Source organism: Octopus sinensis, linkage group LG25 (genome assembly GCF_006345805.1).
Source record: "Octopus sinensis linkage group LG25, ASM634580v1, whole genome shotgun sequence".
Classification (NCBI taxonomy): domain Eukaryota; kingdom Metazoa; phylum Mollusca; class Cephalopoda; order Octopoda; family Octopodidae; genus Octopus; species Octopus sinensis.
The window spans coordinates 16,581,884-16,597,583 of NC_043021.1; the positions used below are offsets into that span (position 1 = coordinate 16,581,884).

At 41.8% G+C, this 15,700-nt stretch overlaps 1 protein-coding gene across 1 annotated transcript in view; it reads right to left on the reverse strand.

The window, feature by feature from the left end:
• The window catches only part of LOC115224463 (solute carrier family 15 member 4-like), a 40,454-nt gene extending 25,616 nt beyond the window's left edge, over positions 1-14,838 (reverse strand). Inside the window, exon 1 of the mRNA XM_036513430.1 lies at positions 14,087-14,838. Coding sequence (XP_036369323.1) covers positions 14,087-14,674 — 588 coding nt within the window. The 5' untranslated portion in view covers positions 14,675-14,838. The remainder of the gene's footprint in view (positions 1-14,086) is intronic.
• Positions 14,839-15,700: the final 862 nt, after the last annotated feature.

Genomic DNA, 15,700 nt, shown 5'->3' on the forward strand with positions numbered 1-15,700 from the left:
CCAAACAAGACGAGGACAAATATCTGTCAAATGTATATAATTCCTCATCTCTTAAATACAGAACTGTATCACAAAAGTTGACATTTAAAAAAAAAATCTTATGTTTATATTGTAAACAAATATTACACAAGCATTTTATAATACTCTTTACTCTTTTACTTGTTTCAGTCATTTGACTGCGGCCATGCTGGAGCACCGACTTTAATCGAGCAACTCGACCCCGGGACTTAATCTTTTGTAAGCCCAGTACTTATTCTATCGGTCTCTCTTTCCGAACCGCTAAGTAACGGGGACTTAAACACACCAGCATCGGTTGTCAAGCAATGCTAGGGGGACAAACACATACACACAAACACGCATATATATACGATGGGCTTCTTTCAGTTTCTTTCTTCTCTGGAAACTCACTGTGTACCAGCAGCTGATGGCTCGCAGACTGGCACCGGTCTGCAGACCACGACTGAGTAGCACTGGTTTAACCCTAACCCTACTCCTCCCATGTTGGCATGGATTGGATGGTTTGACAGGAGCTGGCCAGGTAGAAGACTACACCAGACTTCTGTGTCTATTTTGACATGGTTTCTATGGCTGGACGCCCTTCCTAACACCAACCACTTTACAGAGTGGGCTGGGTGCTTTTTATATGGCACTTACACATATCATCATCATCGTTTAACGTCCGTTTTCCGTGCTAGCATGGGTTGGACAGTTCGATCGGGGTCTGGGAAGCCAGGAGGCTGCACCAGGCTCCAGTCTGATCTGGCAGTGTTTCTACAGCTGGATGCCCTTCCTAACGCCAACCACTCCGTGAGTGTAGTGGGTGCTTTTTACGTGCCACCAGCACAGGTGCCAGACGAGACTGGCAAACGGCCACAATCGGATGGTGCTTTTTACGTGCCACTGGCACAGAAGCCAGTCAAGGCGGCGCTGGCATCGGCCACGTTCGGATGGGGCTTTTTACGTGCCACCGGCACAGAAGCCAGTCAAGGCGGCGCTGGCATCGGCCACGTTCGGATGGGGCTTTTTACGTGCCACCGGCACGGAAGCCAGTCAAGGCGGCACTGGCATTGGCCACATATGTGAAAGCTTTCTTTCAGTTTCTGTCTACAAAATCCACTCGTAAATCTTTAGCTAGTCCAGGGCTTTAGTAGAAGACGCTTACCAACATGTGGGGCAATGGGACTGAACAGAAAACCAAGCAGGTGGGAAGTGAATTACTACACAGACATGCTGGCACCTACTACAATTACAGTGCAAGGTGTTATGTATTTATAATATAATGGACAGAGTTATCACCTTTCACCGATGTTCACTAATCTTTATATACTCTTTTACTCTTTTAGTTGTTTCAGTCATTTGACTGCGGCCATGCTGGAGCACCGCCTTTAATCGAGCAAATCAACCCCGGGACTTATTCTTTTGTAAGCCCAGTACTTATTCTATTGGTCTCTTTTGCCGCTAAGTGACGGGGACATAAACACACCAGCATCGGTTGTCAAGCAATGTTGGGGGGGGGGACAACACAGACACACAAACACACACACGCATATATATATACATATATACGACGGGCTTCTTTCAGTTTCCGTCTACCAAATCCACTCACAAGGCTTTGGTCGGCTCGAGGCTATAGTAGAAGACACTTACCCAAGGTTCCACGCAATGGGACTGAACCCGGAACCATGTGGTTGGTTAGCAAGCTACTTACCACACAGCCACTCCTGCGCCTTGATGATCATCATCTTTATATAATCATCATTCTTTAACATCCGTGTTCCATGCTTGCATGGGTTGAACGGTTTGACTGGAGACTGACAAGCCAGGAGGCCGCACCAGGCTCCAATCTGATCAGGCAGTGTTTCAACAGCTGGATGCCCTTCCTAACACCAACCACTCTGAGAGTGTAGTGAGTGCTTTTTACATACCACTGGCATTGGCCACATTCAGATAGTGCTTTTTATATGCCACCAGCAAAGGAACCAGTCAGAGCGGTGGGGGCTGGCACCAACCATGTTCCGATGGTACTTTTTATGTGCCACCAGTATGGGGAACCAGTCAGGTAGCACTGGCATCAGCCACAACTACAATTTCCATTTTGATCGAGATTCTGACCGTGATTTTGGCTTTGATTTTACTTGATTCAATAGGTCTCCTCAACCCCGTTGTGCCACCCAACGATTCAAAGGTACCTTTTAAATGGTCTGGTTATGCGACACTGGTATAGGCTATGGCTGTGACACCTTATATATATATATATATATATATTTCATATATACACACACACACACACATATACACACACACACACATATATACACACACATACACACACACACATACACACACATACACACACACACATACACACACATATATATATAAATATATATATACACACATATTTATATACACACACACATATATATATTCTTTTCTTTTATTTGTTTCAATCATTTGACTGTGGCCATACTGGAGTACCACCTTTAGTCGAGCAAATCGACCCCAGGACTTATTCTTTGTAAGCCTAGTACTTATTCTATTGGTTTATTTTGCCAAACCGCTAAGTTACAGGGACGTAAACACACCAGCATCGGTTGTCAAGTGATGTTGGGGGGGACAAACACAGACACACAAACATATACACACACATACATATATATGTATATATATATACATATATACGACGGGCTTTTTTCAGTTTCCGTCTACCAAATCCACTCACAAGGCTTTGGTCGGCCCGAGGCTATAGTAGAAGACACTTGCCTGAGGTGCCACGCAGTGGGACTGAACCCGGAACCATGTGGTTCATAAGCAAGCTACTTACCACACAGCCACATATACATATATATTTCTCCATTTTCTGTTTACTTTAAATTTGATTCCTGATAAACCCATGTTTATCTTTGTCATCACCTGTATCCTATGAGCATAACATGCTTGCATATATATGCCCAGGGTCAACATAGATAATTATACCAGTAGTATAATGGATACTTTTATCCTTCAGACGATTATTCCAACCTCTAACTCTACTACCTATATATATATATATATGTGCGGGTGGCACATAAAAAGCACCCACTACACTCATGGAGTGGTTGGCATTAGGAAGGGCATCCAGCTGTAGAAACACTGCCAGATCAGACTGGGCCTGATGCAGCCTTCTGGCTTCCCAGACCCCAGTTGAACCGTCCAACCCATGCTAGCATGGAAAGAGGACGCTAAATGATGATGATGATGATATATATATATATATATATATATATATATCTTACACATGCAAGGTATGGATTGATCCAAAGCAATAGAAAATTACATTTATCCAAGCTGCCATGCAGTGGCATTGAACCTGTGACCTTGTGATTGCAAAGCAAGCTTCTTAATCACTCTGCCATACCACACCCACACACGGCTTATTTAAGACGCAGAATCATAAATAATTTCTTCGTGTGTAGTGACATTTCTACCTTCTACAGTTTCAGATACACATCACATCTGTTCTATATTTTGGAGATGAGGAATTCTTTACATTATTTACATTGGATGGATGTGTGTCCTCATCTTGTTTTGTTGTTACCACGACGTTTCGGCTGATTTAGTCTGCAGCCTTCATCAGGTGTCCTGATAGAATTTTGAACACAACCTGGGTTCTCATTCCTAAGGTTTTTTTTTTTTGCTGATATCATAATTATTATTACTAGCAGTATCGCCCGGCGTTGCTCGGGTTTGTAAGGGAAATAACTATATAAGCATTTTTAGAGAGTTACTTCCCTTATATAATAGCAAAAAAATGGAAAAAGGTTATGGTAAATTTTTTTTTAAATCGTAGACTCATGCTAATACCCAGCAGGGCTCGATCTGAATCACGACTATAAGATACTCGCTTTTGGTTAAACTGCACCGCAAAATGTGGGAGTAGTTAGGAATCTAAATCGTAGGAGACAGACACCACACAACCTCACTTTTATATATAGAGATTACTACTACTACTACTACTACTCATTAACAGGTTTCTGCTTTCAGCTGCTGCCTCATTAAGTGTTGTGAATAACACCTTCATGAGTGTGAACATTTTCAAACCTTGTTGGAATTTATTTTTATCATCATACAATAATTGTTCGTTCGTCGTTTCACTTAGCGTCCGCTTTCCATGCTAGCATGGGTTGGACGGTTCGACCGGGGTCTGGGAAGCCAGAAGGCTGCACCAGGCCCAGTCTGATCTGGCAGTGTTTCTACGGCTGGATGCCCTTCCTAACGCCAACCACTCTGTGAGTGTAGTTGGTGCTTTTTACGTGCCAGACGAGGCTGGCAAACGGCCACGATCGGATGGTGCTTTTTACGTGCCACCGACACGAGGCCAGTCAGGGCAGCGCTGGCAATAATAATAATGATCCTTTCTTCTATAGGCATAAGGCCTGAAACTTGTTGGGGAGGGGACTAGTGGAATACAGCACTTGACTGGTACTTATTTCATCAACCCCTGAAAGGATGAAAGGCAAAAATCAACCTTGGCAGAATTTGAACTCAGAACGTAGCGACAGACAAAATACAGTTAAGCATTTCTCCTAATGTGCTAACGATTCTGCCACGTTGCTGTCTTAATGATAATGATAACAACAACAATAATAATGATTTCAAATGTTTTCCACGAGGGCAGTTCGGGGAAGGGGATCAAGTCAATTATATTGAAACCAAACTAAGCAACAAGGGCGTGGATTTGGTTTCAAATTTCAAGCAGGGTGTCAAGCTAGATCCCTATATATGTATGTATTTATGTGTTTTGTCACCACCACCCTCCAACATCGCTTGGCAATGCGTTTATATCACCGTAACTTAGCAGGTCGGCAAAAGAGGCCGATGGAACAAGTGCTAGGCTTACAAAGAACAAGTCCTGGGGCTGATTTCCTCGACTAAAACCTTTTAAGGGGGACGCTCCATGGCCACAGTCAAATGACAGAAACAAGTAAAAGAATAAAAGGGTATATATATATGTGTGTGTGTATGTATGTATACAAACCAGGGACGTACTGCCTTCGTAGACAAGGTTAGCAGAGCCTACTTTGAATAAAATGGATCGATAGCAACATTTTCCTTTTTTGGCAAAATATGCACCTAATTCCATAGAATTATGAAGGTTACTCTGATTACTATGCATAAAATGCAATACATATATATATATATATATGAGTGGCTGTGTGGTATGTAGCTTGCTTACGAACCACATGGTTCCGGGTTCAGTCCCACTGCGTGGCACCTTGACCAAGTGTATTCTACTATAGCCTCGGGCTGACCAAAGCTTTGTGAGTGGATTTGGTAGACGGAAACTGAAAGAAGCCCGTCGTATATATGTATATATATATGTATGTGTGTGTGTATATGTTAGTGTGCCTGTGTTTGTCCCCCCCCCAACATCGCTTGACAACCGATGCTGGTGTGTTTACATCCCCGTAACTTAGCGGTTCGGCAAAAGAGACCGATAGAACAAGTACCAGGCTTACAAAGAATAAGTCTTGGGGTCGATTTGCTCAACTAAAGTGGTGGTGTTCTCATGGCCACAGCCATATGACTGAAACAAGTAAAAGAGTATATATATATATATATATATATATATATATATATATATTGTAGATTAGGTGGGCATAATTCGCCCCTGCTTTTCAATCTCGGTATTTAAGTTATACTGGCAGCAAGCTTGCAGAATCGTTAGCACGCCGGGCGAAATGCTTAGCGGTATTTCGTCTGCCGTTACGTTCTGAGTTCAAATTCCGCCGAGGTCGACTTTGCCTTTCATCCTTTCGGGGTCGATAAATTAAGTACCAGTTACGCTCTGGGGTCGATGTAATCGACTTAATCCGTTTGTCTGTCCTTGTTTGTCCCCTCTATGTTTAGCCCCTTGTGGGTAGTAAAGAAATAGGTATTTAAGTTATGCATAGTACTGCTGTAGTAAACGTGCTGCGTACATTCCTACAAGCCCCGCTTTCTTTACGTGTTATAAAAGCAGAAATAAATCTGCCTTCAACTCAGTCGCGTGCCTGTGTCTCGCTTATATTTTTTGTGTTTTACCACTTAAAGGTCGCCGAGAGCCGCCGACCCTGAGTAATTACTGACAGCACGTGCCAGACACAAACGCACATAGTTCCACCCCCACCACCCCCTCCCTCCATACATTTTTGAAACAGAGAAGAGTGAGGATCCGCTTCTGGTTAAGCAGTATAATTGAGTTTGAGAGCAATGACATAATAAATGTACTGTTAGAACGTTGTTTATGCGGTAGCGAGCAGGCGGACTCTTAAAATGCTGTTCGCGATATGGTAAACACTCGTAAACAAGCATCGATTTTCCTTCCACCTCAGGCTTACATCAGAGTGTGTAGATTCCATGCGTTTCTCTAGAATTTCTTCTGCCCTCCATGTGAAATCAAACGTCTTCTGACATCTGTCCGTTATATGGAAGGAAACTGAATACATACCGACCGTGCGCGCCGCGCGAATATGTGTATGTGTATTGGGTGGTTGGGTGAATGGTATAATGATTGTCTACTTTGAAAGATTCGCTGCTGATCCACAATTAGTAACTATTGTTCAGTCGGTATTTTTAGTATATTCAAGAGACACCGACAAAATAAAGCACATGCGTGTATGTGTGCGAGGGAGTGTGCATGCAACGGAGAGAGAGAGAGAGAAAGAATAAGAGAGAATTAGTGAATAATTATGTATGTATTCGTGGTTTGTTTATTCCTCTCACAACCAACACTTCAACATGTGTGTGTGTGTGTATATATATATATATATATATATATTGTAGATTAGGTGGGCATAATTCGCCCCTGCTTTTCAATCTCGGTATTTAAGTTATACTGGCAGCAAGCTTGCAGAATCGTTAGCACGCCGGGCGAAATGCTTAGCGGTATTTCGTCTGCCGTTACGTTCTGAGTTCAAATTCCGCCGAGGTCGACTTTGCCTTTCATCCTTTCGGGGTCGATAAATTAAGTACCAGTTACGCTCTGGGATCGATGTAATCGACTTAATCCGTTTGTCTGTCCTTGTTTGTCCTCTCTATGTTTAGCCCCTGTGGGTAGTAAAGAAATAGGTATTTAAGTTATGCATAGTACTGCTGTAGTAAACGTGCTGCGTACATTCCTACAAGCCCCGCTTTCTTTACGTGTTATAAAAGCAGAAATAAATCTGCCTTCAACTCAGTCGCGTGCCTGTGTCTCGCTTATATTTTTTGTGTTTTACCACTTAAAGGTCGCCGGGAGCCGCCGACCCTGAGTAATTACTGACAGCACGTGCCAGACACAAACGCACATAGTTCCACGCCCACCCCCCTCCATACATTTTTGAAACAGAGGAGAGTGAGAATCCGCTTCTGGTTAAGCAGTATATTTGAGTTTGAGAGCAATGACATAATAAATGTACTGTTAGAACGTTGTTTATGCGGTAGCGAGCAGGCGGACTCTTAGAATGCTGTTCGCGATATGGTAAACACTCGTAAACAAGCATCGATTTTCCTTCCACCTCAGGCTTACATCAGAGTGTGTAGATTCCATGCGTTTCTCTAGAATTTTTTCTGCCCTACATGTGAAATCAAACGTCTTCTGACATCTGTCCGTTATATGGAAGGAAACTGAATACATACCGACCGTGAGCGCGCGCGAATATATGTGTGTGTATTGGGTGGGTGAGGTGGGGTGGATGCCACAATGATTGTCTACTTTGAAAGATTCGCTGCTGATCCACAATTAGTAGCTATTGTTCAGTCGGTATTTTTAGTATATTCAAGAGACACCGACAAAATAAAGCACATGCATATGTGTGTGTGTGTGTATGTGCGAGGGAGTGTGTATGTAACGGAGAGAGAGAGAGAGAAAGAATAAGAGAGAATTAGTGTATAATTATGTATGTATTCGGGATTTGTTTATTCCTCTCACAACCAACACTTCAACATGTGTGTGTGTATATATATATATATATATTGTGTGTGTGTGACACACAAACGATGGAAGTCAATACGTGACCGCGTTAGATCACTCTTAGAGTCAAGTGCTCAAGCAGTTCCAAGCAGTTCCTGTGGTAGAGTGGATAAAGTGTTGTACAGCGCTGGGCGGAGGTAGAGAATGGAGATGACCAATAACCATCAGCACTTCTGATTTTTTCCTCCCCTTCTTTTATACGGACCAAACTTGCTACATTCTGTGTCGCACTGAATATCCCTGAGAACTACGTTAAGGGTACGCATGTCTGTAGAGTGCTCGGCCACTTGCGCGCTAATTCTACGAGCAAGCTGTTCCGTTGATCGGACAGACTGGAACCCTCATTGTCGTAACTGACCGAGAGGCGATTTTTTTTTCCTCCGTCTTCCCTTCTCTGGATCTTTCCTTTTCCTGTGTTTCTGACGAAGAGCTCCGCTCGAAACGTAAAACCCTCCTTCTTCCCTTCCTTCCTGAGCGTCCAATAATACTATATTTGTTCCACGTCCTCGCGTTGTTGTGTTTTCTCTTGGTGTTTTCATGTTTGGATTAACTTTTTAAAATATATATATATATATATATATTATACGAGTTTACTTTCTCCGAGAAGAAAGTTCTCACAAGAACTCGGGGTCCTTCACTCCCAGCAGTTTACATGCTAGTTACAACCCATAACTGGGGCCCTGACAGGCGCTACTATTTCAGTTCAGAGTAGAGCTGAACAGGGCTAAGATGTGATTCTATATTCCTAAAAACTCAAGGGTTCCCAAACCAGGACCACACTACTGGGTGCAGTTTAGAGTCTTAACCATACATGAGTATATATAAGAAAGAGAGAATACACATGAATAATCGATTATTTTATGAACTTCATTAGCTTACAGCTGGTTCTGCCATAAGATACAGTGGACTCATAGTTGAGTGCTTGAGCAACACCTTACAGCTTCATCAGAGCCTTGACTATGAACTGGGCTTTATATGTATATACATGAATGTATACACATACATGTAAATATGTATGTATGTAAGTCTATCTATCTGTCTATCCATCTATCTATATGTGTGTGTATGTGTACATGCTCCATTAATATATATACTAGCTTATTAATATATACACATATATATTGTAATATATTAGTCACAGGCCACCTCCAGTACTATCATCACCTTAAGCCTGTGACATCAGCTTTTCCTCCAGTTTTATCTGATGGAAGTTGATGCCACTAAAGATTTTTTGCCTTTTCTTGGAAATGGTTAGTCACATTTGCTAACCATTTTCAAGACCTCATTCACATCCTGTTCCATTAAGATTTGCCTGGGGACTCTCATAAGTCTAAGAACCCAGTTATGATCTATTTATGTTGTAGTTTGCTGTCAATAAATGCTAGAGGGCTTAAGAGCCTATAGCAGCAAGTTGCGTACTACAAGGGTCAGTGTTTGGTTCCTTGTTGTTTGTTATCGACATTAAGGACTTGTCCAACTTTCCCAAATATTTTTGGTGTCATATAAACAAAGGAATGCTTACTAATCACTGGGGGCAAGCTGTTAATGTAGATAACAAACAATAAGGGCCCAAGTACCGACCCTTGTAATACACAACCTGCTTACAGGGTCATCTTAGCAGCATTATAGGCTCCTGAGCAAATCGATATACTGAACTCTATAGTATTTCCTGACAGCAAGCCACAACATACAAAGATCAGTATTGAGCCCCTAAACCCATGAGGGACCCCAGGGTAATCAATGCACTGGATGCTATAGTATTTAATGACAGCAAGACATGTATAGATCATAACTGGGCTCCTAGACCAATAAGGGCCCTCAGACAATTCAATGTACTGGGCAGTATAATGTTTATTTATTGACAGCAAGCCACCACAGACAAAGATCAGAACTGAACCTGTAGACCTATGAGACCCCCTAACAACTGCCCACTGTGCCCGCGCTTTAAGATGGCTCTACTCATTACATCCATTCCCGTTGATGGTTCCCCAGTTACAATTCCTGGTTTCAATCCAAACCAAGAATAACTCTGATGTTAATTTTTCAGTTCCTCCTGCAAACTTCTGAATGTGGGTAGCCAAAACCCATTCTATGCCACAGGAATTCATATAAATATCCAGGGAACACAACTACTATATGAACTGTACCCATCCACTTAAGATTTGTTAAGGAGTAAAAAGAAAGGTATCTTATGATTATAGCTTTCTCCCTCTAATTCCAAGTACCCTTGATGTTACTATGCTGTTTGTGTGGGGAACTCTAGTCAGCTCTGACCAAGCAGACTTAAGCTAATAAGCATGCACATCCTTGACTGGCTTCTGTGCCGCCGGCACGTAAAAAGCACCAACCGATCTTGGCCGCCGCCAGCCTCCCCTGGCCCCTGTGCCGGTGACACGTAAAAAGCACCCACTACACTCACGGAGTGGTTGGCGTTAGGAAGGGCATCCAGCTGTAGAAACACTGCCAGATCAGACTGAGCCTGGTGCAGCCTCCTGGCTTCCCAGACCCCTGTTGAACCGTCCAACCCGTGCTAGCACGGAAAACGGACGTTAAACGATGATGATGATGATAGTAAACCACATCAATGGCACCCCCTCACTATAAACATTTAGCAACTTAATGAAACCCCTTAATCAGTCATGGTATTATCGATCTGCCAGAGATTAAACCAAATTATCACTAAACTGATTATGTGCCTTTAAATGTCCGTTTATCCTTTCGACAGATTATGAACTGTGGAGGCCATAATCTTTCACACGACAACAGCTGTTAGATTTACTGGCTGATAATTGCAAAGAATCCCCTCTCCGTCCATTCTTTTAGCTCACAGTGATGTCAAGTCTTCCACAACAATCTCTGAGTATGGATTATTCATGAAAAATTAATATTTAACTCCAGCTAGGGCACTGAGCTGGCAGAATCATTAGCACACCAGACAAAAGAATGAGTGGCATTTCATCCGTCTTAACGTGCTGAGTTCAGATTCTGCCGAGGTTGACTTTGCCTTTCACCCTTTCAGGGTCGATGAAATAAGTACCAGTCATGTACTGGGGTGGATGTAATCAACTTAACCCCTTCCCCAAAATTGTTGGCCTTGTGTCAAAATTTGAAACCAATATTTAACTCTAGTGGATCCAGAAGGAAATCTAATACAACGTCCTATAATGGATCATGACTGCCTAAATATAAGTTTAGTATCCTTGAATTTTGAGGGGACTTCAGTGAGGTAGAGTAGGTTTTGGTCATCGCCCTCTTACAGTGATCACCCTCTGTGACAATCTGTACACCCAACGCTACTGGATCATCGACCACCACCACCATACGCTCCATTGTCCCAGAACCCGAAATTAATGTTGTCCCGCCTTGCTAAATTCTCTTGGACACCATCATTGTTTCATTCTTAAAAGCCCTTGAATACTGCTATGCTTTAGGTCAAGGAAATTTACTCCTTTTCATTTTAACAACGTGCCTTGTTTATCTCCATTATTGATAACTCCGTAATCTATCTTGTTTATTTCCGAGGTATTTTCTCTACCAAGGTCTGTTGTGCGCACGCCACTTAAAGTTAACATGTTTACGTTGTTAAAATAAATACTTACGATTGATATACTATAGCTTATTTATCAGCTAACAAAGCTGTGGCGTTAAATACGGCCAAATATCAGCGTAGTGCGAGTTACAACCCGTGATATTTTGAGACCAATTACGCATCCGACATACAGCATAACAAAGCGTGCAACAATTGATGTGATTTGCAAAGGACTTGTTGAAGTAATAGACGATGTACACATATAGATTTCCGTTTATTTAATAACGAATTTCACATGATTATTAAAGTGGCCAAGCATGGGATGGTGCGCAGAGTGGACCAAAGAAGGTGACCGCTTTTATATGTGTTGTGTTTCCTGTAGTCAAAAGTGTTATGTGGGTGGCAAAAACCCACGCTACGCCTTTACGCTTGATATGAATAGTCAAGGAACACGACTAGGATATGTGCTATATCTGGCCCACATAATATTTGTTAAGGGGCAAAAAGAGGAATACCTTATGGTTATGGTTTTCCCTTTCTAATTCCAAATACCCTTGATGTTATTATGGTGTGTGTGTGTGTGTGTAAATATAGTCACTTCTGACCGAGCAGACTTAAGATATATAAGCTTGTATATAGGGTAGTCGCTTAAAACAGCCAAGTAGTCGTTTAAATAGCCAACAATTTTGGGGAAGGGGTTAAGTTGATTACATCCACCTCAGTACATGACTGGTACTTATTTCATCGATCCTGAAAGGGGGAAAGGCAAAGTCCACTATTCCGGATATACTTGTCTCTACGCCTAATTGAGGACCACGCTAATATCCCGGACATACAGTAGGGGTTAATATAGGGCGTAACAAATATCAGAAAATCAAAAAAAAAAATGTATGTAATAGGTGTAAAACAACTTCCTATGAACGAATATGAAAAAAAAAATTCGCGCACGCGAAAGGGGGGTGGGGGAGAGGCCTCGGAAAATTCACATCGGGAAGTTCCGAAAGCGTCTGAGGAGCTGACCCGGGCACCAAAACAAAAAAAAAATAGTGTAATATGTGTAAAACAACTTGCTCTAAACGAATATGACAAAAAAAAAAGGTTAATATAGGGCGTAGGTTTATAGTACGAAGGTCTAGTTTGACAGAATGTTTTAAAGGTCCTGTGGAAAGCCCAGCAGAGACGAGGCATAAGGAACTAGATTGATGTGTGATAGTCACTGTTCCCCATCAGACTTCAGATATAGAAGCTTATATATAGGTAGTCGCTTAAACAGCCAAGTACGGATCACAGATCCCCTATTCCGGATATACTTGTCTCTACGCCTAACTGAGGACCACGTTAATATCCCGGACATACAGTAGGTTTATAGTATGAAGGTCTAGTTTGACAGAATGTTTTAAAGGTCCTGTGGAAAGCCCAGCAGAGACGAGCAAAAGGAACTAGATTGATGTGTGATAGTCACTGTTCCCTAGCAGACTTCAGATATATAAGCTTATATATAGGTAGTCGCTTAAACAGCCAAGTACGGATCACAGATCCCCTATTCCGGATATACTTGTGTCTACGCCTAATTGAGGACCACGCTAAAATCCCGGACATACAGTAGGTTTATAGTATGAAGGTTTAGTTTGACAGAATGTTTTAAAGGTCCTGTGGAAAGCCCAGCAGAGACGAGGCAAAAGGATCTAGATCGAGGTGTGGACAGTTACTGTTCCCTTGTGAGTGTGTGTTTTAACTGGGAATGAAAACCAAACAAACGAAGAAATACTGACAACTAAATGTACAAGGAACTTCAACAGTTTTCAAATTCGAATAAGTGACGAAAGAAAAACACAGGAAGTGTTTTGTTTTGTTTAACTTTTGCCCTTAATCCGTTGACATAGATTTAGCTTGACTGATCTGATCTGATTTCAGTGTGCATTCGGGTGTGTTTATTTATTTATTCGCCGTTTGTTTTGTAATTCGCAGTCAAAATACGGCAAATTTTTTATTATTTTTTTTTAAATCCTCTACTTCTTAAAGTTAATAAGTTTGGTAGAAGTAGTCCAGGGGTCGATTAAATCAAGCCCTGGTCTTTAGAAACAATATTAGAAATTAAAATTTATGTTATTAAAATGCGGGCAATCTTTCGTCTCTAGTAGACCTTTCCGTCGATTTCCGTAAAAAAATTTATTTTTTTTTACATATGGGCTTGCGGGAACTTTTGAAGTAATGAGAGCGAAAGAGACCAAGAGAGAGCGATTGTATGACGAGGGAAGTTCTTTTGAAGTTACCGTGCACGGGGAGCATTGATGGACATGTGTGTGTGTGTGTGTTTGATGGGGTGTGGGAGTCAGACAGTATGTTGTGTAAGTGAAGTGCTTCTGTTAGTGTGTGTGAAGAGACAGAGTAATGTGTGAAAGAAAGAGATAACTGAAAATTTTTACTCGGTGTATGTGTATATGTATGTATATTACTTCAAAAGTTCCCGCAAGCCCATATGTAAAAAAAAAAAAAAGTTTTTTTACGGAAATCGACGGAAAGGTCTACTAGAGACGAAAGATCGCCAAAATTTGTGTTAGTGAAATGCGAAACATACAACGTACCTGGTCAGCGCCAAAAGGAATGATGTTAGCTTTGAAAAATCCGATTCCAATGGCAGCAGTGGTTAAAATGAAGAAAATAGGAATCGAACAGTTTTCTTCAAAGAGATTTGGAATGTGCATACTGCTGTTTTGCGTGTGGCTGGGGCAAAAATTATAGAAGACGTTCTTCTTGCCATCTTTGTGGACCGGTGCCGCGACGAAAAGAAGGAAGAAATAACCAATAACATAGATGAGGAAGGAAAACAGGAGTCCTTTGAAGCGTCCGAGGAGGGTATCGGCGATAAGACCCCCCAGCAAAGAAGTAATAAAAGAGAGGCCCAGAAAATAGAAGGAAAGAGACGAAGCATTGTAGGCATTCCAGTGAAGGGGGTTCTCATTTAGAAAAAGCACCAGGTTCCCTAAAAGACTGTAAAAAGCAATTCTTTCACAGGCCTCCACAATTAAAATAGCAGCACAGGAGGTTCTCGTTTTGCATTTCGATGTATGATTGTCGTCGGTGAGGATCACCGAAGGTGGTTTATTCGTCAATTTCTCGCTGTACAAGCTGGGATTGCGCTCCCTAAATAATAAAGGATCGGATTCTGACATTTCATCCCTTTTTTCCTCTCCGCTAGAAAAACTCTCAGATGTTTATAACTAAAGACAAACGACGTGAACCAAAACAGAAGCCATCTTCGTTTATCACATGCAGCTGATCTCAGCTGAGTTGCTTATAAAATAATGTCAGGGTCACAACTGAAACGAAATCAGCGAATCACAAAAAAGAACACACTCTCTCTTTCTCTCTCTCTCCTCTCTTCCCCTCTCTTCTCCCTCCCCTGTCTTTCTTTTTCATCTCTCTCTTTCACTTCCCACTCTCCCTTCTCTCTTTTTGTTTCCCCGTCTGTCTTTCTTTCTCTCCTCTCTCTCTCCCTCTCTTCCCCTCTCGCGCCCGTTCTCTCTATCCCCTTCTCTCTCCTCCCCTCTCTCTCTCTTCTTCTTCTCTCTCACCTCCCCTCTCTGTCTGTTTATTTCTTTCTTCTCCTTCTCTATATCCAACTCTCTCTATTTCTTTATTTCTTCTCCCTATCTTTATCCCCCCTCTCTCTCTCTTTCTTTCTTCTACTTCTCTCTCTCCTCCCCTCTCTCTGTTTATTTCTTTCTTCTCCTTCTCTATATCCTACTCTCTCTATTTCTTTATTTCTTTTCCCTGTCTTTATCCCCCCTCTCTCTCTCTTTCTTTCTTCTACTTCTCTCTCTCCTCCCCTCTGTCTGTTTATTTCTTTCTTTTCCTTCTCTCTCTCTCCTCCCCTCTCTCTGTTTATTTCTTTCTTCTCCTCTCTATCTCCCTCTCTCTATTTTTTTTATTTCTTCTCCCACTCTCTATCCCCCTCTCTATGTATATTTATTTCTTCTCCCTCACTCTGTTGTAAACGATAGGTATTCGTACTTTGGAGCTGGAAAAAAATCTATTAATAATCTTGAAGTCATTGATATCGTAAATTCAAATTAAATTAACAACAAACAAAAAAACCCATTAATGTATTATTTTCTCTCTCTTCCTATCTCTCTCACCCGCTCTCTTTTTGTATGTGTTTGAGTGAGGGGTGTATTGTCATCAAATTGCTACGATAA